This window comes from Eretmochelys imbricata, chromosome 3 (assembly GCF_965152235.1).
Source record: "Eretmochelys imbricata isolate rEreImb1 chromosome 3, rEreImb1.hap1, whole genome shotgun sequence".
NCBI classification, from domain to species: Eukaryota; Metazoa; Chordata; order Testudines; family Cheloniidae; genus Eretmochelys; species Eretmochelys imbricata.
In genome coordinates, this window is record NC_135574.1 from 36,075,930 (window position 1) to 36,098,755 (window position 22,826).

At 44.5% G+C, this 22,826-nt stretch overlaps 1 protein-coding gene across 4 annotated transcripts in view; it reads left to right on the forward strand.

The window, feature by feature from the left end:
- Positions 1-22,826, forward strand: part of EIPR1 (EARP complex and GARP complex interacting protein 1) — a 171,165-nt gene that overhangs the window by 98,548 nt on the left and 49,791 nt on the right. For all 4 annotated transcript variants that reach the window (XM_077812577.1, XM_077812578.1, XM_077812580.1 and 1 more), the window contains one exon: positions 19,620-19,719. In XM_077812577.1, the coding sequence (XP_077668703.1) occupies positions 19,620-19,719 (100 nt within the window). The remainder of the gene's footprint in view (positions 1-19,619; positions 19,720-22,826) is intronic.

Below are 22,826 nucleotides of genomic sequence, written 5' to 3' on the forward strand. Positions count from 1 at the left end.
TTGGATCGGCGGGTGAAAAGCGGAGATGGCTGTGAGATGCACTCTAATGGAAGTATGTGCCAGGCCCTGGTTCCTCAAATGAAGCAGGTAGTCCAGGATAGCCTGTATGGAAGAGCACGAGATGCCATGCTCAGACGCACAGTGGAGAAACCTTGTCCACTTGGCCAGGTAAGTCAAGTTGTGTCTACACTGGTGCTATACTCAGTCATGTGGCACAGAAACTGCTGGCAGCACATCCCATGGTTCTTAGCACTGCAGTAAGTTGAGCCACTCTTAGTTCTTTCCCCATGAGTTGTGGGAGAACTCTTCTGCCCTTTCTAGATAAGGGGGGGAATTGTGGGAAGGCATTAGAGAACTAGCTGCACTCGAGTAGTCCAAACTACCAAATGGTCATGTTAACGGCTGACAGTTTGCGTCCACTCTAGTTTTAGCATATACCCATTCTTGGGCCAGCCACTTGAGTTAAAAGCATCCCCTCACTCGAGATGGGGGTGGGTTTTGTTAATGGTCGGGACTTGAGTAAGGACTAATGGGGGGGGGGGGGGGGGAGGATAGTTCAGTGGTTTGAGCACTGGCCTGCTAAACCCAGGGTTGTGAGTTCAATCCTTGAGGGGGCCATTTAGGGATCTGGGGCAAAAATTGGGGATTGGTCCTGCTTTGAGCAGGGGGTTGGACTAGATGATCTCCTGAGGTCCCTTCCAACCCTGATATTCTATGATTCCAATGCTCGAATTAACTTTGCAGTGAAGACAAGCCTTCAGAGTGCATTTTAAACTGGTTACCTAAAACTTAGGTTGACCGTAGGTGAACATTGTTCAGTGGGTGTGAAAAATTCACACCCCTAAGAGATGTAAGCTGACCTAAGCCCTCGTGCAGACACTATCAATGTGTTGCTTGTCACTTGTGTTCTCAAACGGAGCTCTACTTCTCCCTGCTGCAAGTTCCTTCCCAATGGAGCTGTCCTGCAGGACCTAGGTTCCCCAGGGCTAGGTTCTTCCAGCCCCAGAATCAGACGAACGAACGCGCGCTCACACACACACTAACAGAGCACATCTGAGAGGACCAGATTAGTTAGCACTCCCAAGCTAACCCCTTATATGTCCCTGGACTTCATAGGCTGCGTCGAGCAGCACCTCCAAGCTGTCCCCCTCATAGGCCCTGGGCACCGCACCAGAATAAAGCATGCCTAAGCCAGCTGAGTCAAGCATCACTTTCGATCTGCCACCCTCATATGCCCCTCAACTCAGCAGACTGGATCGAGCAGCACTTCCAAGCTGCCACTCTCATATGTCCTAGGTTTGGCATGTCTCTATCCCCACTTTCATGTTATAATTGTTCTGGTAGTAACCCACTTGATGAGCAAACCCCACAGGATTTTTGGGCACTGCAGGAATCTTTTAGTTTAGGTACGAGGAGCATTGCTGCAGAACGAATGAGAAAACCACAAAACGCAAACAGGAGTGGGGGGTGGGGTGGGAGAGAAGCAACCAGCTTAATCATGAAAGTTATTTATTGCCAGGTAGTAACCATAGGCGAGCCAAAACAAACAAAACAGTTAGATTTAATATTATAACTTAAATTTGATTATAAAAGTCAGGTTTACAAAACTATAACTGATCACATAAGTCAGGGTCAGAAGACTATACCTAGAGAGGTTCTTACTACTCCGTGAAGATTGAATCGATCAGGGATCCCAGGTGGTAGCTGAGGGTCCAGAGTGCTGGAGACAGGTAGAGGCCCCAGCATGATCAGTCAGGAGAAGATGAAGTCCCCAATGGAACTGATGCAGATTTTGGATCCAGGCATCAGAACACTTACTTGAGCATGGATAGGGGTTTTTGTGGAGAAAAAACAATGGTTCAAGGGAAAATACTAAATTTGTTTATATGTAAACTGATGGCTCAAGAGTATACCAAAGATGTTTTGTTCAGGCTAGACAATGGGAGCTGATCATTTCTAGCTATGGGCAGTGTTCCTTGGAGGGAAGTCACAATGCAATTAGGGAGCTTCACTATTTTGGATACCAAAGGATTTATTACTAAAATTGGTCTGATAACTACTGAGCTGGGTGTGTGTTCATTAACATCTGGAGCAGAGATCCCCCATCATGCAGTGCTTTCCTGGTCCCAGAGTTCTGTGGTTCTTGCCTTGGAATTTCTGTTCTCCATTCTGTATGCTAATGGAGATGCCTCCTTGTCCCATCTTTGATGCAAATGAAGCTAGGGGAGTTTCCATAATCCAGTCATCTTTATCCCAGTGGTTTAGGTGTGTCTCCTACTGCCTTTTCATTGTTTTTTGTAAGGCTTTCTTCTGATGCAGATTTGGTTCAAGCAGAGGCTGGGGTGGCGGGGGGGGATGGTCTTTCGTGAATCAGACAGGCTGGGTACTGCGCCCAAGGACACAGAGCTGCTAGGTAACAACCTCTTGGAGCTTGGATTAACTACAGTGACAGAAAACCCCTTTTATCACTGTTGCAAGTGTTTACACCAGTGGTGGGCAACCTGCTGCCTGTCAGGATAATCCGCTGGCAGAAGGCCAGACAGTCTGTTTACATTTGCACGGCTGCCTGCAGCTCCCAGTAGCCACGGTTCGCCGTTCCCGGCCAATGGGAGCTGCGGGAAGCGGTATGGGCCACAAGGATGTGCTGGCCGCCGCTTCCCCCAGCTCCCATTGACGGAGAATGGCGAACCGCAGCCACTGGGAGCTGCGAATGTAAACAAACTGTCTGGCGGCCCACCAGAGGATTACCCTCATGGGCCGCATGCAGCCCACAGGCTACCCACCACTGAGCTACACGGTGGTGCTACAGGGGCACAGCTGCAGCGCTGTAGCTGTGCCAGTGGGCATCCGTAATGGAGACATTGTCTCAGACTGAGAACAAAGTGTGGGAGATATTGCCTCTCTGTCCAGAAAGTGGAATACCCTGATGGTGTCCAAAAAGATCACACCTGTAAATTCATTAAACCATCTTTTCAGAAAGCAAGCCTTGTTCTCAAAGGTGTAACATTAGATTTACAGTGGACTGCATACATCAGGGCATTTCTAATGTATTATAGAACCTTTCACCTGTAGATCAACAATTTAACTCTTCCCTATCTCAGTAGGAATTGATACTTTAGCAGCCTCTTCATAAGATGAGCTTGAATCCCAGTTCCAGCTTCATGTCCCAAATTCACCATGCTTTGCAGTAGATTGTAAGCTCTTTAGGGCAGGATTAAGGGCTGTCTCTTGCTATGTTTTTATACTGGACCTAGCACAATGGGGTACTGAGATTAGTTAAGTCCTCTGGTAAGAGCTCCTACAGGAAGCACCAAAATTGCCTCTCTCACTATAAAGTTGAGAGTTGGCAATATTCATTGATGTTTGGGAAGCTCTCAAATTCTGAAGTGATGAGCACCATAGTCCATGAGGAACTTAATTATGTCCTCAGTGTAGGGTTTGAATAGTGTGCAGTGAACAACAATGAATTAAAATAAAAGATTGAACAGCCGTTTATTACATGAACAGCATTCATTCTGTGCACTGAATGAGGCAGGGATCCTAGGCACAGGCAACCTTAATTCTGGCATTTCCCAACTTCTGAGTGCTTGTCTTCACCACCTTAATAATGTTTTTAATGTAGTGGAGTTTTGCTTTTTTATTTTTGTTCTGTAAGTAAACTGGGAGGGAGAAGAAGCATATGTCATCAGGTTCATCAACAGGGTTAGAACCTTCAGAGCCACAGACCTCTACCTCTTGAGCTACTGGAGTAACTGATAACAGTAGGAGTTTGCTCAGCACTAGGAGCTGTGAGAAGCCTGAGCATTTTCAGCGAAGACAGGATTTTCAGATTTTACCTGTTAAACTCTTGTAAATCTCTACTGAGCATGAATGAACTGATTTTTTTCAAAGGCTTTAATTTGACCATATTTTGGCAGATTTTCATAGGAATGGCAAAAGGCATATCCTTGACGCACAGTCTACCCTCCTGCCAAGTTTCAAGTCACTAACACTAGAGTTTCAAAGAAAAGGTAGCCAAAATTGTTTTAACATTGAAAATCAATGTTATTTTCCTTAATCTCATTTTCAGAAATGGCTGAATCGTTTTGGCTGAAATTTCAAATAGGTAAATCAAATAAATATCAACCTGAGACAGACATCTCACATGAAATATTTTTGCCAAATGATTAAAATTTGGCAGTTATAAACAACTGAAAAAGGGTCTTATAATGGAAAGTATCTGGCAACCTTAGTAGCACCAAACTCTGCCTATAATGTCTGGACACTACATGATCAATTAACTCCAAAATAAAATATTGTGATGGACCTGCCAATCAGGGGGACTTGAAGTCCCATCAGCTTCCTCCCCTTTGCACTTCCTCTTGCCTTAACAAGGATCAGGATAAGGTCCTGATCTAGGAAGTGGCCTGGCTGATGGGGTCTTGTGGGGAAGCAGTGGCCTCCTGGCAAGCAAGGAGCTGCCTGGAAGAGAGATGCAGAGAGGAATACCCAGGAGTAGATGCAGAGTTGTATGTGGAACAAACTGTAACTGCTGGACACTGCAGCTGAATGCAGGTCTGTGTAGAACTTATGTGACTGAGCAGAGAGCCAATGCGTAGGGGTCCCAGTGAAAGAGAGACTACTAAGTGATCCTGGCCTATAAAACTGGCAAGCTCCTATTTGCCTTAAACAAAGACTGGGCTGTAGAGGGTACTTTAGGCACTAGGCCTGAAGATTCTTGGCTTTCAGTTGGACTGCCCCATGGGCTCAAACAAGAACCACTATTGCTCACTGTGAACTGTAACTATATAAGTCTCTGTACCTAGGGTATTTGCAACCTCTCTCTTTCCTGCCAGCCCTACTAAAATACCCTTTCACTTAGCTGTGTGCCTGAGTGGTTATTGGGCTATACCCAGGTTAGCCAGGGCTGCAAGCCCTATCTGCTGCAGCACCTGACTGAGTTTTGGTACACCTGGCATGTTATTCGCACTTTAACGGTTTGATGCGCTCCAGCCCTGAGCAACCCCAATGATTATAATATGAATGGAGAAAAAATGATATTTGTTGTGGAGGTTGTAGTGCTTTCATATAAGAATGGCCATACTGGGTCAGACCATAGGTCTATCCATAGGTCCAAACCTTAGACCCAGTATCCTGACTTCTGACAGGGGCCAGTGCCAGGTGCCCCAGAGGGAATGAAGAGAACAGGTAATCATCAAGTGATCCATCCACTGTCGCCCATTCCCAGCTTCTGGCAAACAGAGGCTAGGGACACCATCCCTGCCCAGGTTGGCCAATAGCCATTGATGGACCTATCCTCCATGAATTTATCTAGTAGTTTTTTTAATCCTGTTATAGTCTTGGCCTTCACAACATCCTCTGGAAAAGAGTTCCACAGGTTGACTGTGCATTGTGTGAAAAAATACTTCCCTTTGTTTTAAGCCTACTGCCTATTAATTTCATTTGTTGACCCCTAGTTCTTGTTTTATGAGAAGAAGTAAATAACACTATTTACTTTCTCCACATCAGTCATGAATTTATAGACCTCAATCATATTCCCTGTTAGTAGTCTCTTTTCCAAGCTGAAAATTCCCAGTCTTATTAGTCTCTCCTTATATGGAAGTCGTTCCATACCCCCAGTCATTTGTTGCCATTTTCTGAACCTTTTCCAATTCCAATATATCTTTTTTGAGATGTGGTGACCACATCTGCATGCAGTATTCAAGATGTGGACGTACCATGGATTTATATGGAGGCAATATGATATTTTCTGTCTTATTCTCTATCCCTTACTTAATGATTCCCAACATTCTGTTTGCTTTTTTGACTGCCGCTGCACATTGAGTGGATGTTTTCAGAGAACTATCCACAAAGACTACAAGATCTTTCTTGACTGGTAACGGCTAATTTAGACCCCATCATTTTATATGTATAGTTGGGATTATATTTTACAGTGTGCATTACTTTGCATTTATCAACATTGAATTTCATCTGCCATTTCGTTGCCCAGTCACCTAGTTTTGTGAGATCCTTTTGTAGCTCGTCTCAGTCTGCTTGGGACTTAACTATTTTGAGTAGTTTTGTATCATCTGCAAATTTTGTCACCTCAGTCTTCACCCCTTTTTCCACATCATTTATAATACTATTTGTCCCAGTACAGACCCCTGGAGGACACCATTATTTACCTCTCTCCATTTTGAAAACGGGCCATTTATTCCTACCCTTTATTTCCTATCTTTTAACCAGTTACTGATCCATGAGAGGACTTTTCTTCTTATCCCATGACAGCTTACTTTGCTTAAGAGCCTTTGGTGAGGGACCTTGTCAAAGGCTTTCTGAAAATCTAAGTACACTAAATCCACTGGATCACCCTTGTCCACGTGCCTGTTGACTCCCTCAAAGAATTCTAGTAGATTGGTGAGGCATGATTTCCCTTTACAAAAACCATATTGACTCTTCCAAGAAATTATGTTCATTTATGTGTCTGACAATTTTGTTCTGTACCATAGTTTCAACCAGTTTGTCCGGTACTGAAGTCAGGCTTACCAGCCCGTAATTGCTGGGATCACCTCGGGAGCCCTTTTTAAAAACTGGCTTCACATTAGCTATCCTCAAGTAATTTGGTACAGTAGGTGGTTTAAATGATTGGTTACATACTACAGTTAGTCATCCTGCAATTTCACATTTGAGTTCCTTCAGAACTCTTGGATGAATACTATCTGGTCCTGGTGACTTATTACTGTTGAGTTTATAAATTTGTTCCAAAACCTTCTCTGGGACGGTTCCTCAGATTTGTTACCTAAAAAGAATGGCTCAGGTTTGGGAGTCTCCTTCACATCTGCAGCCATGAAGACCAATGCAAAGAATTTATTTAGTTTCTCTGCAATGGCCTGATCATCCTTGAGTGCTCCTTTAGCATCTCTCTCGTCCAGTGGCTTCCTGCTTCTGATGTACTTCAAAAAAATGTTTGTTATTACTTTGAGTCTTTGGCTAGATGCTCTTCAAGTTCTTTTTTGGCCTTCCGAGTTATAGAACTACTACTTATATGGAATTAGGATAAGTTTTGTTCCTGTTTAGACATACTGAATAATGTTGAGAAATAGAGACTAATAAGGTATTTTCAATTTCCTTTGAGGCAGCATTAAGTCGAACTCTTTCAATATCATTGTCTGAATGGTACTGGAAAATATGGTCTTCCAAATTCCATTGAGTAAATCTGTAGTTTTCTCTTTGAGACAGGGACTGTTTTTTTTTTGTACAATGCCTAGACCAGGGGTGGGCAAACTTTTTGGCCTGAGAGCCACATCGGGGTTCCAAAACTATATGGAGGGCCAGGTAGGGAAGACTGTGACCCCTAAATAGCCTGGCCCCTCCCCCCATCCCACTTTCTGTCCCCTGACTGCCCCCCTCAGGACCCCTGCCCCATCCAACCCCCCCTGCTTTGTCCCCTGACCACCCCCTCCCAGGACCCCTGCCCCTAGCTGCCCCACATGACCCCACCCCAGTTCCCTGTCCCTTGATTGCCCCAACCCCATCCCCACCCTCTGACAGGCCCCCCGGGACCCCTACGCCTATCCAATCCCCCCATTCCCTGTCCTCTGCCCCCACCCAGAACCTCTGCCCTGTCTAACCACCCCCTGCTTCCAGTCCCCTGACTGCCCCCCCGGGAACCCCTGCCCCTTATCTAACCTCCTGACCCCCTTACCATGCTGCTCAGAGCAGCATGTATGGCAGCCATGCCGCCTGGCTGGAGCCAGACACGCTGCCACACTGCCCTGCATGAGCGCGCAGCCATGTCACCCAGAGCGCTGCCTGGGCCAGGAGTTCACGGGCTGCGCAGAACGGTCCTGCTGGCCGGATGTGGCCCATGGGACATAGTTTGTCCACCTCTGGCCTAGACCAATGGGTAGGGGCCTACCAAATTCACTGCCATAAAAAAATGTCATGGACCGTGAAATCTGGTCTTGTGTGCTTTTACCCAATTATACAGATTTCACAGGGGAGACTACTGTTTCCCAAATTGGGGCTCCATCTGACACAAAAGTGATTTGTGTGTGGGGGGGGCGTGTCGCAGTATTGCCAGCTTTACTTCTGCACTGCCTTCAGAGCTGCATGGCTGGAGAGCACGGCTGTTGGCTGGGCGCCCATCTCTGAAGGCAGCGCCCTGCCAGCAGCAGCGCAGAAGTAGGAGTGGCAATACCATACTATGCCACCCTTATTTCTGCGCTGTTGCATTCAGAGATGGGTAGCCAGAGAGCGGTGGCTGCTGACCGAGGGCCCAGCGCTGAAGGCAGCAGCGCAGAAGTAAGGATGGCAGTACTATACCAGGCCATCCATACGTTTTCACTGCTGCTTGCAGCGGCTCTGTCTTCAGAGCTGGGCTCCTGACCTGCAGCCGCTGCTCTCCGGCCAGTCAGCTCTGAAGGCAGTGCCGCCGCCAGTAACAGCACAGAAATAAGGGTAGCAGTACAGCAACCCCCCTTACAATAACCTTGCGATCCTCATACAACTCCTTTTTGGGTCAGGACCCCTACAATTACAGCACCTTGAAATTTCAGATTTAAATAGCAAAAATTATGAAATTTATGATTTTTAGAAATCCTATGACTGTGAAATTGACCAAAATGGACTGTGAATTTGGTAGAGCTCTATCAATGGGATACTGGTCTGTTACTAGGAATCCTAGGCACTAACTTAATAGAAAGAAGAATATTTGGACCCACATTTTACCAGTAAACATAGCATGTGAAGTATTTCACTGAAATTTAATTATTTAGTAAAGTATGTTATGACAAGTGGGAAGCAAAGTGGGTTCAAATAAAAAAAAAATTGTTTCCACTGTCTCCACCCCAGACTTTTCTGGGTGGGGTTGCACCATTTTTGAATTGCTGTTGGCCATTGTGGATCCAACAGTGCTCCACACCAATATAATGACAAGCACAAATGAGCAAAGGCCGTCAAAGCTGGATGACTTTTCCCATCATACCAAAGAACAGATTATGCGGGAGCATGCTAATGTTCTGTCGTGGCATCAGGAGAACACTCTGAAGCAGTGGCAGCAGGTAAAGCAGGAAAAATAGGTTTATGCCAAGCTGTTGGAACTAGAGGAATAGTTCTTTGGTCAGCTACATGGTATTCAGTACCATTTATGATCCTGGGAAACCAGCATGAGTTGGTGAGAAAGGATCATTCTGCAGCCTGAGATGACCAGCAGTGATAAGAGAATTTCAGAATGGTGAAGGCAACTGTTTGAGCTCTACGTGTAATATAAATAAATGAGAGAGAGAGAGAGAGAGAGGGAGCGCGTGCGCGCACCTGGAGCTCTGGGCCTGGTGTATGACCTGAACCAGAGGCTGTGAACCCAAGTCAAACCATGTATTCAAACAGATGCTTACAAGTTCACCATCTGGTATATGAACTTGGCAAGATTGCTGATAGCATTGCTAAAACATAAACACTCCTAAGAAGGATTAGGCACTAGATATTTACATAAATACTTCAGAGGGCTAGTACCAGATACACCCCTATCTAGTACAAGATAAGATGGTTTGACAGAACAATGGATAAGGATGTTTTGTCCGAGATATCTGGAACAAAGGGAGGTAACAGACATCATGAAACATGTAAGATGGTACGTTAGTAGTTTTCCCAGTTGTTTGTCTCCATCTATAAATGTCAGGGTACCTCCCTGTGACGGGGTTCGACTCACCAGCGCTGGCACCTCCTGCCAGTTGCTCCAGGAATTAGCTCTCGACCGCTGCAGAGCGTCCTCAATGCGTGGTGTCAGGCCCATCATTTGCTCTGCTGCCCTGGGACCTGCATTGCTCCCTGCTCGGTGGCATCCTCTTCAGGACAGTCCTTGTCTGCTTCAGTCTCACCCCCTTCCGGGGTGGTAATGTTAACAGCAGTCCTTCTGTCTGCACCTCTCTCGGTGGCCAACCGCAACCCTGTAGTCTAGCCCTTTATCTCAAGGGCCAGTTGCAGTCTGTCTCGGCCCCCCTCCTCAATGGCCAGGTGCAGTGCAAAGCAGGGGACCCAGGCCCACCCTCTATTCTGCGCCCCGACCCAGGAACCCTCTAGCGGCAGCCTCTCTCTGCCCTTCTTCCTTCTCTTCTTGCTTGCTCAGTTTCCCTGGGCCACTTCCCCTTTGGCACCTTCCTGGCCATTTGGGCCACTTCCCCTTATGCACCTTCCTGGCCATTTGCAGCAGGGCCACAGCCTGACAGGTAATGGGCTGGAGCCCCTATCTGCTCCCCCAAGCCTGCCCAGCACTGCTCTGTCCAAGGTGCTGCTTCTTTCATCAGAAGTCAGTCCTTATCCCTTGCTGGCCAGGGAGTGACTGCCTTCTCCCTAGCTGAGCAGCCTTTATATAAGACCTAGCCCAGTCCTGATTGGCTGTCCCTTCCACTGCCCTGATTGGCTTTCCCCAGGCCTTCACTGATTGGCTGCTGGTCTGCACAGCCTCTCTGGCCTGGTTCAGCCCTTTTTCTTAGGGGGTGTGACTCAGCCCCACCACACTCCCCTTAACCCTTTATGTGGCTGAGGGAACAGCAGACACTCCCACTGCAGATTGAGCTGCTCCTTGCCAGGGGGCACTTCTGTGTTAATGTACAAGTCTTGCAAGTCTTTAGGACTGTGCCTTGAGTGCAGTAAAGTTGGCTGAGTGCGTTTGTCATTGAACCATACCTGTGGTCTTTCCCTATGAGTAACACAGAGATCTGCTGAATTAGCAGGCTGTGCTCTCTACTAGAGCTGATGACACGAGAGCTCCAAGGACTGAAGCACCGAGCAGCTGTAAGAACTTGGCAGCAGTAACAACATTCCACCCTTCTACACTGTGTGGAATTGACCCCGGAGCTGCAGCAACAATGTACCAACGTATGCAGTGCCCCACACCTGAGGAGAAGCAGGTCACCATTGCCATCTGGAAGCAGGCTACCTCAGAATGCCACCCTCTGTGTAGACAGCCAATTTGGCATGGGGAGATCAACTGTTGGGGCCATTCTCATGAAGGTCATTGACAAGGTGCTGTCTAACCAGATCCTAAAGTTGGGTAATATTCACGAGATCATTGACAGTACAGAGTTCCCAAACTGTATTGAGGTAATTGATGGAACTCACTTGTCTATCAATTATCTTCCCTCTCCCCACTACCCTCCATCCTCAGGAATTTATAAACAGAAAGGGATATTTCTCTATGGTTCTCCAAGGACTCGTTGACCACCTTAGCAGGTTTAAAGACATACATGCAGGGTTGTCTGGAAGGGTCAGTGATGCTAGGATCTTTCTGAACTCATTTCTATTTAAATTAATAGAGAAAGGACTCGCTGCTCCCAAGACCACTGTGAACATTAATGGTGTGAAGATTAGTTCAATTATTCTGAGACACCATATCTTAACATCTGATGTGTTACTTAATGAAGCCATTTCAGGCTGTTTGGACAGAAGGAAGGAACATTTAAACTACTTCCTCGGTAGCTGCAGAATGGTGGTCGTGTGTACATTTAGCTGGTTAAAAGGCAGGTGGCACTGTTCATGGAATAGGTTGGTAGCAGTGGAAAAAATGTTCTGACCATTATAATTGCTTTTTTGTGTTCTACATGATATTTGTGAGAGCAAGGGAGACAGCCTTAATGATGGGTGAGAGACTTGCTTGATGATTAAACTACCCAGCAAGGCATCCCGTAGAAAACACTAACATCCATGGGAATATTGTCAGGGATGCCTATTGTTTATATTTTGAGCCACATGTCTGAACATGTGGTTAGCTGCTGGAGGAGGGTATTGGTATAGATCCATTGTGATAACTGTATTGTGTATGGTGGTGGAAGTGAAATTATCCCTATGTACTTTTGTAAAACCCTGTGAATTATCTCAGCTTTATTTTAAAGGTTTTCTAAGTTAATGACTTGTAATGGATGGATTGTAAACATTTTTTATTATGAAAGAACAATAACAAAACCAAAAATAAAGTTTTAAGTAAACCAATGGAAAAATAACTATTTTATATTTGAAAATACATTTAACTAAACAATCTACTAACAATGCACTTATAAACAAACATTTAATTAAAGCAATAGTTCAGGCAAAACTGGCAATAAAACAAACCATTCAAATAGAACAAGGTTGGGTGGGGAGCTTCAAGTCACAGGTATGTATTTGCCTTCCCCCTGCCTCTTTCTGTCCACTTGGGATCTGGGGTTGAGAGCCATGGCTCAAAATTGTCAGGGGCACTTCTGGACTCAAAAGCACTGGGCTCCCAAGAGCCAGTATTTTCTGTGCCTTGAGGTTAGTTCTGAGAGGGGAATGGCGACTGGTAGCACTGCTGTTGTGGATACCGTGGGGAGGAGTTGCTGCTGGTTCCAGTAGTCAGAATTGTCCAGGGGTTGAAGGACATGGCTGGGTCCCAAATCAGGGGCCTGCTGGCCTAGCCAGGAGCATGGTTTGGAGGAGAGCATTCTGACTCAGAATAGCTTCCATGAGTTGCCTCAGTGTCTCCCCGTCCTTTTCCATCCTCTCTTTGACTGTGGCAATGCTGACTCTGGCCACTGCCACTATCTTCTAGGAGAATTGCATTTCTTTCTCTCCCTGGGTCATGTACAACCTCTGCCTCTCAGCCAGTCTGATTTTCCCCTGGGAGTCTGCCACGAATTCTGCAAACATCTCATCCTGAATCTTCCTTTTTCTCCCCCTCAGGTTGATCAGCCTCTGAGCAGTGCATAGAAGCCCTGTCCTTGATGGTCTAGCTGTTGCAGGTGCTATGGCTATGGGAGTAAGGGGCTAAAAGATCAGTTGCTTATTGTTCGTATTCCAGTCAGGCCGTAATAGCATTTTAAAAATATATATATGTTAATTTACCTCCATGAAACTCTTACCAATCTTGGAAGAACCTCAGAGATAAGTGTCTGCATGTGAGGAGGTTGCTGGGTGTATTGCGGTTTCTGTTTGCTGTATATGCTATTATGCTGTTTGGGAGGTTGGGGGATGGGGCGGGTTGGAATGATGTTCCTGTTTAGGTTTTGCAGGTATTTTTGTGGTGTCAGAGGTTATGGTTAGAATGTGTGTCATTTGTACTTCAGTGGGAGTAGTATTGTTAGTGACTTTACTTGCTACACAGTATCCATTTATGCCTCATGTAAACAATGAACTCTAACCAAACTTTTTTCCTGTCTGTTCTTACTATCTATAAACTGATGATTTTTTGCACAATGCATTTGTTGTTCAAATCTATTATGGACAGAGGTAGTGTGAGCCATTGGTGGCTGCCATTTTGAGGCGGGAAATATGGGAGGGGCGAATTTCACCATTAGGACAGATGGAGGAAGGGGAAAGGATGGGCAAATGCCATCCATGCAATGGCCCCCAAAACGGTGGATAAATCATGGATTTAGCATGCCACAGAGGCTGATTGCTGGGCAGAGCAGCTGCCATTTTGGAAACTTACAGGGGTGCTGAATGGGCAGCACAGTCCAAGGGAGGTCAGGGCTTGATACATGGAAATGCTCCTAACTCACATCTGCCAACAATGACTGAGGCCAGAGGGCACCCAGATCCAGAACCTCAGTACAGCCAATAATAATAAATAAATTGTAAAGATAGGTTCTTACGTGCTGAAGTTCCCTCCAGGGGGTTTCTCTCTTTGGTCCTGGTCTGGGACTCAAGCCTAAACAATGCAGGGCAGGAATCTCAGCCTGTTGGCACAGGGCAGGACTGGCCTTCCATCTGGCTGATGTCAGTGTCTCGGGTCCCAAAAAGACCTTGGCGCTTAGGGGACAGCTCTTGTCCAGCATCCTCCTGCTCATCCTCTGATGGGTTTGCGATTGTCCTCAGTGGTAGGACACAAAAGGCACCAAATGGTGTCAGAAATGAGTTGTACTATAATCGTGTTGAATCTTGTCTACTTATTAAAAAAATGAATAGGTCACACATCCCTGCTAGAGTCTATACTTTTGTCCCTTGTATGAATGTACTTTCTCTTGAGCTGCTTGCTTTTATCTGGCATTGGTTAGCATTCTGGCTGTGACCCCCTCATGAGCATCTGTTCGGCAATGTCCACAAAAGCATTTTTATTCCAGTGGCTGGCCACAAGAATTTCCTGAACCAACACTTCTCCCCAGATGATGATGAGATCCTGGGTCTCAGCACAGCTCCGAGAGTCTGTTTGAGCCATTTTATAGAGCTTCCGGAGAGCTGTCAAAGTTGTATTGCAAGAATGGTACTCTGGAGGACTCCAGAGTTCTCGATTAATGCAGAATTAGTGTGGATTGTGTTGTGTATACACAAGCATTTTCAAACTGGATTAACTTGATTTGATCTGGTTTAAAATCCTTGTTTTAGACAAGGACTAACTTTTCTGAGACTGACAACGTGCTAGTTTCAACTGAGAGACTGCCACTATTTGCAGACTCAAGAAGGCAAAGCTGCACTGGTTTCCTTTCTGTTCACCTTTTGAAGATTATCATATACATAATGAATAGAAACTTAAAAAATAGCTTAAATCCTGCAGAAATTGGTGGCTTAAGCCCTTTTACTTTGAAAGCAAAGCTTCTCACTCACCAGTGGCAAGAGGTATGAGTGAATTTTGCAAACCCTGGTGTTTTCCTATTACTCTAACAGTTGAGTTATGGCTATGGAAAAATGGTCTCCACTTAAAATGAAATCATGTTACAAAGAGTGATTTGGGTAACCTTCAACTTGATCATAAAATCTGAATGATCGCTACAGCCACATATATAAAACGGTGAACTTCCATATCAGATAAATAGTAGCAAAATGGTCATCTTGCAAGGACAAAGCTCCTAGACCTTTTAATTCTGGGGTATGTCAGTTGGGTTATAATTGGCTCTAATTACCACACTTTCCAGCTATAAAATTCTTTATCTTGAAGCTCAGTGACACTCAAAGATGTGAAATTTCTTCTTGCCTTTGAAAACATCAAAAAAGTGCTTCCAATTTAGTCCTTACAGCTGAATGCCCAGTGTTTAGTTCAAGTGAGGGGCAAACACATCAGCACCTATAACAAATGGCTTTTAGAAAATTAGTTTTTATCTCTGTTGCCAAATAATCACTACAGAAGTAATTGGCAAAACCAAATTTCATTGCCAGTAATCAAAAATGTTATCTAGTAAAATAGGCCAAAATATCCATTGTTGTCCTCTTCTGTAATCCAGAAATAATCATTGAATTAAAAAAAAAGTCACTGAGGTTTTTGGTATGCTCCCTATCATTTGGTGTGAGAAACACTTTCACTATTCCATGATCCAGTCCATTTTCAAAATTGGAATGGTCATTAGTCCTTTTTATTTCATTTTGGATGTAGAAAGTCTGAAATGAGTTTAATATTTTATCCTTTTAATGGTGTTTATAAAATGCTTTTAATCTTTTCAAAGAGCTAATGCATGTCTTCTGGAACAGAACTTTATGGAATAACGTGTCCATTATGAAATGTAGTTACCAAGTTAGTTGTTGTTGTAGCCATGTTGGTCCCACGATGTTAGAGAGACCTGAAAAAGAGCTCTGTGTAGCTCAGAAGCATGTCTCTTTCACCAGCAGAAGTTGGTCCAATAAAAGATATTACCTCCCCCACCGTGTCTCTCTGTAGATACCAAGTGACAGTTTTAAAACCAGTTAGCTACTTCTAATTATTGTAGGCAGTTAATAGTGATGCCTATTGTTTAGGCTGTTTAATGTTTTCCATTGTATTGACTTGTTTTCAGTTGTGTATAATTTTGCTAAACTATAACTGGTTGGGGTGACATTTTCTGAACCTGCTCTCTGATTCAGACTGAATCTTTCTGAAGTTTCAATGAAAACAGTTCAGTCATTTTGTTTCAGTTTTCACCAAAAAGGTTAGTAGTGATTGGACATCTAACATAGTGAATGTCAGTGAAAATGAGGTTGGATCAGAGGCTAAAATAGGGAAAGAACAAATAAAAAGTTACTTAGACAAGTTAGATATCTTCAAGTCACCGGAACCTCATGAAATACATCCTAGAAAATACGCAAGGAGCTGACAGAGGAGATATCTGAGCCATTAGCAATTTTCTTCAAAAAGTTACAGAAGATGGGAGAGATTCTAGAGGACTGGAAAAGGGCAAACATAGTGCCAATCTATAAACAGAGAAATAAAGACAACCCGGGGAATTACAGACTAGTTATTTTAACTTCAGTGCCCAGAAAGACAATGAAGCAAATAATTAAGCAATCAGTTTACAAACACCTAGAAAATAATAAGGTGATAGGTAACAGCATGGATTTGTCAAGACCAAATTGTGTCAAACTAACCTCATTGATTTCTTTGACAGGGTAATAAGCCTTATGTATGGAGAGGAAGTGGTAGATGCGGTATAACTTGACTTTCGTAAGGCTTTAGATACTTTCTTACATGATTTTCTCATAAATAAACTAGGGAAATACACCCTAGATGGAGATACAATAAAGTGGGTGAGTAAATGCTTGGAAAACCATTCCCAAAGAATAATTATCTGTGGTTCACAGTCCAGCTGGAAGGGCATATTGAGTGGGGTCCTGCAGGGATCAGTTTTGGATACAGTTCTGTTCAATATCTTCATCAGTGATTTAGCTAATGGCATAGAGAGTATACTTATGAAGTTTGCAGACACTGCCAAGCTGGGAGGGGTTGCAAGTGCTTTGGAGTAAAGGATTAAAATTCAAAATGATCTGCACAGACTGGAGAAATAGTCTGAAATAAATGTAATGAAATTCAATAAGGACAAATGCGAAGTACTCCACTTAGGAAGGAACAATCAGTTGCACACATACAAAATGGGAAATGACTTCCTAGGAAGGAGTACTGCAAAAAGGGGATCTGGGGGTCATAGTGGATCACAAACTAAATATGAGTCAACCGTGTAACACTGTTTCAAAAAAAAGCAAACATCATTCAGGGATATATTAGCAGGAGTGTTGTAAGCAAGACACAAGAAGTAATTCTTCTGCTCTACTCTGCACTGATTAGGCCTCAACTGGAGTATTGTAACCACCTTCTGGGCACCAGATTTCAGGAAAGATGTGGAAAAATTGTAGAAAGTCCAGAGAAGAGCAACAAAATTGATTAAAGAGCGACTAGAAAACATGAGCTAAGAGGAAAGATTAGAAGAAATTGGGTTTTAGTCTGGAAAAGAGAAGTCTGAGAGGGGACATGGTAACAGTTTTCAAGTTCATAAAAGATTGTTACAAGGAAGAGGGAGAAAAATTGTTTTTCTTAACCTCTGAGAATAGGACAAGAAGCAGTGGGCTTAAATTGCAGCAAGGGCAGTATAGTTTGGACATTAGGAAACAATTCCTAACTGTCAGAGTAGTTAAGCACTGGAATAAATTGTCCAGGAAGATTGTGGAATCTCCATCATTTGAGATTTTTAAGAGCATGGTAGACAAATACCTATCAGGGATGGTCTAGATAATACTTAGTCCTGCAATGAGTGCAGGGGACTGGACTAAATGACCTCCAAGGTCCCTTCCAGTATAATTTTGTGATTTCTAGGATGATGATTAGGGAAAGACTAGGTAGTTTTGGTTATGCTATGGTGGGGGGAGTCCTAGTTTTGTGTTAGAGGCTTGGTGCTAAAATTCATAACATGCCAAATGTATTGAGCATCCCGCAGCATCATGGAGTTCACTACAAATGAACTGCACTGAGCATGTTACCGTCTACACTGAGTCTCCTACAGGGTTAGAGCGCTACAATAGAAGGAATGTAGAAGCAGTAGCCAGTCCTTACTACCATTATCTCCCCATTACCTCACCTAAGGAAAGGGTCAGTGGGTGAAGAGTGTGGAGAAGACCATCAGTTATTGTTTCAGCTCTTCCATTACCTGGTGTTAATTTTGGGTACTTCATAGCCCAATACATCTGGGCCTTATATTCCTACTATAGGAGGCAGGTAAGAATCATTCACCCATTTTAGAAATGTTCCCCACCGCCTGGGTGTCGAGATTGCTTCCATGTCTGTGTTGATAAGGTACCTGAGAGATTACAAAAAGTCACTTCTATAAAAGCTGGGAACAGAACTCAAGTAACTAATCTGGCAAATCTCGTCCATTTAGTCTCACTGTCTTCCAAAAGCACTCCAAAGTTAGGATATGGTACAAATAAAGTTATCCTGTAATTTGGATCCTTTGTGCATGTGCATTATGATTCAGTGCAGGGGTCGGCAACCTGCAGCATGCGTGCCAAAGGTAGCATGCGAGCTGATTGTTAGTGGCACTCTGCTGCCAGCCGGGGTCCTGGCCGCCGCCCGCTGCTGGCCTGGATGGATGGAACCCCGGGCCGGCAGTAGGCTGAGCCGCTCAGCGCGCTGCTGGTCTGGGGTTCCGTCTGCCGCCCTTGCTGCTGGTCTGGGGTTCCGTCCATCCAGGCCAGCAGTGGGGTGAGCGGGGCTGACGTCCGGGACCCCAGACCGGCAGCGTGGGCGGCAGACGGAACCCCAGACCGGCAGCGCGCTGAGCAGCCTAGCCAGTCTGGGGTCCTGGCCGCCGGCCCCGCTCAGCCTGCTGCCAGTCTGGGGTTTTGTCGCGGGGCCCCTGAAATGTAAAATTTATTACTGGCACACGAAACCTTAAATTAATGAAGACTTGGCACGCCACTTCTCAAAGGTTGCCGATCTCTGATTCAGTGTTTAATTACATTGTTTGTTTTCCATGACCGTTGCCTCATCCAGTGCCCAGAATGGACAGTAATTGAGGCAGAGGGATGCTAGTGGAGAAAATAAGTTGTTTTATAATTAGGCAGACTGGGATCCAGGAGAGCTGGGTTCTGTCCTGTGAGGAACTGTGCCTTTAAGAGTCTCTGTCAAGAACCACTTGGAACCAAGTGGCCCTGAATGGCTGTCTTGCTAGAGGAGGTCTACAACCACAGCAGACAGAGAAGTCTGAGCCCCAGGACATGGCACAACCAGAGTTAATGGACTTACTGCCACTTGAATACAATGGTGCAGATGTCTCAAGTGAGGCCTACAGGTCTACGTGACAGTACAGTGCACCTCAGAGAAAAATTGAGCATTGTTAGTTTGGTTAGTAATTTGGTTATAAGTACTTGAAATTTTGTAGTATGCTAATGTTGTTTGTTAGTTGCCTGGGAAAGGACAATGTGGAGAAATGTACCTTTAAGAGGCTCTGGCAAGAGCTAGTTAGAACCAGTTGTGTTACTCGTGTTAAGCAGTACTGATCAGTTAGAGCTCTGACACTGAATGAAGCAGACCTCTGTCAGATTCCTTGGCTCTGAGTGATAATTGAACACCGCTTGTTTCTTTGTCTGCCACAGACTTTATATGTGATATTGAGCAGGACTGTCATAATATATATGCACCAGGGGGCTAAATTAAGGTTGTATGGGCAACCTTAACTCTGGCATTTCCTAACTTTTGAGTGCTTGTCTTTACCTCTGTAATATTATTTTAATGTTGGCGTTTTTTGTATGTTACTAACTACATATTGACAAGGATGGTCAAATTCTGCTCTGCAGACAAAAAGGACCAATCTATATTGAAAATTATGGGAGTTTCACCATTGTGTTTGAGGACAGATTTAGCACCACATAATTAAAATGACTGACAATTGCAAGATTTCATTGATCTGGGGTTTTTTCATGTGTTTTATTTATGTTATATGTTTGTTTTACAGTGTTATATGGGAGCCAATGGGAGATGGTAAAAAGATAATTTCACTGGTTGATAATCACTTATTATTGTGGGATTTGCAAGAAAGCTCAAGCAACGCCATGGTAAGAAAAATTGCTTGTAAGTTATAATATGGCCAGGTATGGTATATGATCTAACTCAACATTTTATAAGGATTCTCAAATATATTGCTACTAACTTTTAAACGTTAAATTTTTACCCAATTTTATTAAAATTAGCATAAGAACTTTCTTTTAACATCCTAAGAATAGGACTTAAAGCTTGTTTATTGAGACCACTGTTAGTGTGAATTAAATGCGATAATCCTGGGTTTATGGAAACTTTAGTCTCCTTTTCCTGTTGCCCCTCACAATCCTGAGGCTTTCCCTTCCCTTTCTGAGGCTGCAGCTTGTTGAAACAGGCACTCTGGTCCTTTTTTGGATTTGAATGTTCCAGGCTTAGGTAACTTTTTGTCCCCCTTCTCTCTTACCAACAGTTATACCTTTTATTATTTATTTATTTATTTATTTATTTTATTAGGTCTGCTTGAATTGCCTGTGGTTGTTACCCCAGTGAGTATAATGTCAAAATGATTTTAATAAAGCAATGATCATTAGACAAATTAAAGAAAATCCAGTTAAATCAGAGATCAATGGAACAAAAGCTTAGTGTAAGGATTGGGTAAGAGAGGTTAAATCTTGAAGTTATTGATTTAAACAAGTATTCATGTATGTCCTAGAGCCCAAAGAGGGGAAAGGGAGCGTGGAGAGAGAGATTTTTACTTATTCTCTGTCTGCTAGCATCACAGTATCGCAAGTCACTATCTCAGTGTGTGAGCACTGCTGTTATTTATCTGTATTACTGTAGTACATAAGCAGCCCTAGTCATGGACTAGAATCCCGTTGTGCTAGGCTCTGTACAAACACAGAAAAAGATGGTTCCCTGCCCCGAGGGTCTTACAGTCTCAGTATAAGACAGGAAACAATAGATGGATACAGACTGACCAACAGGGAAATACAAGTAAACGGTGCTGGCCAGCATGAAAAACAGTGGTTTCTGCACATCAGCAGCCTGACCATTCTCAAGGGGTGTTTTTTTTAGGCATCATATCAAAGGATAGTTTTGAGGAGGGATTTGAAGGTGGATAATGAGTTAGCTTTGCAGATGTTTGTGAGGAACGTCTTCCAAGCGTGTGGGGCTGTGAGAAAGTGGGAGTATTTCGTAATATTTTTGAGTCCTCTCTGTGCTTAAGTTTCCCCTCTATGCTGCATAGTTACCCAGTGGGTGGAAAAGAACTGTTTGCTTCCAGAACAGGTTAAGTGACATAGGTGTGGGTGTTGCCTAGCTGTCTGGGCTTGGTCTCTATATGAATGGAGCATTTGAGAAGACAATGGCAAATCCAGTCACCCAGACATTGACACCAAGTAACGAACAACCCAGAGGGATTTGGATTTCCCCACTTCTCAGCAGGGAGACTGAGACCTTGTCTGCACTTCACAGTTTTGTGGGCAAAAGGCAGTTTTTGTTGACAAAACAGTGGAGTACACATTACAGTGCTCCTCCTGCCTACAGAACTCTCCTGCTTTGCTGACCAAATAAAACCACCTCAACAAAAGGCGTAGAGCTTTTTGCAGTAAAGTTAGATCGACAAAGCATCAGTACAGACACTGCGTTCGTTGCGTCACTGTAACCGGCCCCGAGGAGGTATCCCACAATGCCCACTGTGAGCATTCTGATCACTGTTTTGAACTCTGCCTCCTTGCATCCAATTACACACACGTATGCCCCTCCCCTTTCAAAGCTCCAGGAAGCTTTGAAATTCCTCAGCATGGGGAGCTCACATAGCTACTTCTCAGCTGAGCATGTTGGCTCCCAGCAGCAAACACACTCCCACCTGGAATACAGAGGAGAGGGGTGAATCTCCTTGTTCTGCAGGGAGAGGAGGGGGTGGGAGAACTTGGAGGGAATCACAGAATCAAAACATGAACATGGAATCCTGCTCTCCCGGCACTAGGACTACAGTGGCAGGTAGGGTGCTGCTCGGGTGTGGGAGAGGCTCATGCTGTGCTGTGTAGAGCCAGGGAGGGAGGCAAGGTCTGATGTTGGGTGTTCCCCTCCCACTGCTGATGCACTGGTCTCTGCTGAGCTGGGGGCGGGACACCAGCTGTCTGTGCACCAGCTTTTGCCTCGGGATTGGTTGCTTCCTGCTGCTGTCTGAATGTAAAGAGACAGCATGCCGACATATTCATTCTCACCCAACACACACACACGCTCCCCCATTTCTGTCTGTTTCTCTCTCATTCTTACACAAACACACACACTCCCTGTCACCCCCCCCCCCCCCCCCCACACTTCTGTGGGCTTCTTGTTTTTGTGTTCAGCTATGTCAGTTCGGTCATATTACTCAGTGCTACTTTAAAAATGAGTTACTTTTTAGGCACATGTAGAAATACTTACAAGGTTCATGGTATGGTGGAAACAAACAATGCCAGGGTCAACCGAATAGCCCCCCCCCTTGGGCTCCTCTTATAGCGGTTTGTTTATCACGTACAGCACAATACTGAACAGCAGTGCAGGATCCATGTTTTCTGACAGAGATGGCTAGGTTGCAGGTTACCAGAGCAATTGAAAAGCAGCTGGCAATCCAGTAGGATGCCCATGAAACGATGGGATTGAGAAACCTTCCTCATCTGACACTGTACCTGCCCCATGAGGCATTGCAAACCCTTCCCAAAGCATCCTGCAGCCAGTTGCACAGTGAGATAGCTACCCACAGTGCTCTGCTCTTTTTGTCAATGCAAGCGCTGCTATTGTGCATGTGCTGCATTGACACAAGGAGCATAGTGTGGCCATGCAACAGCGGTTTAATTACAGCGGTGGTACCGGTCAGAGGCGAGAATTAATAGCTGGATATCGAGTCAGAGACATTAGGTAGAGTGGGGATAGACTGTGGAGGACTTTGAAAGTAAATACAAGCAGTTTGTTTGATGTAATAGAGAAGAACAAACCGAGGGAGGAATTCAAAGAGAGGGATGATGTGGTCAAAGTGACAAGGTAGGGAAATGATCTTTGCAGCAGCATTCTGAATGCATATGAGTGAAGCAAGATTGCATTTGTCAAGGCCAGAGAAAAGGATGTTGCATCAAGATATGAGATGAGGTTGTACTCTGAGGTTTCTTTGGGGGATAGGTGTGAACTGAATCCCATAGGA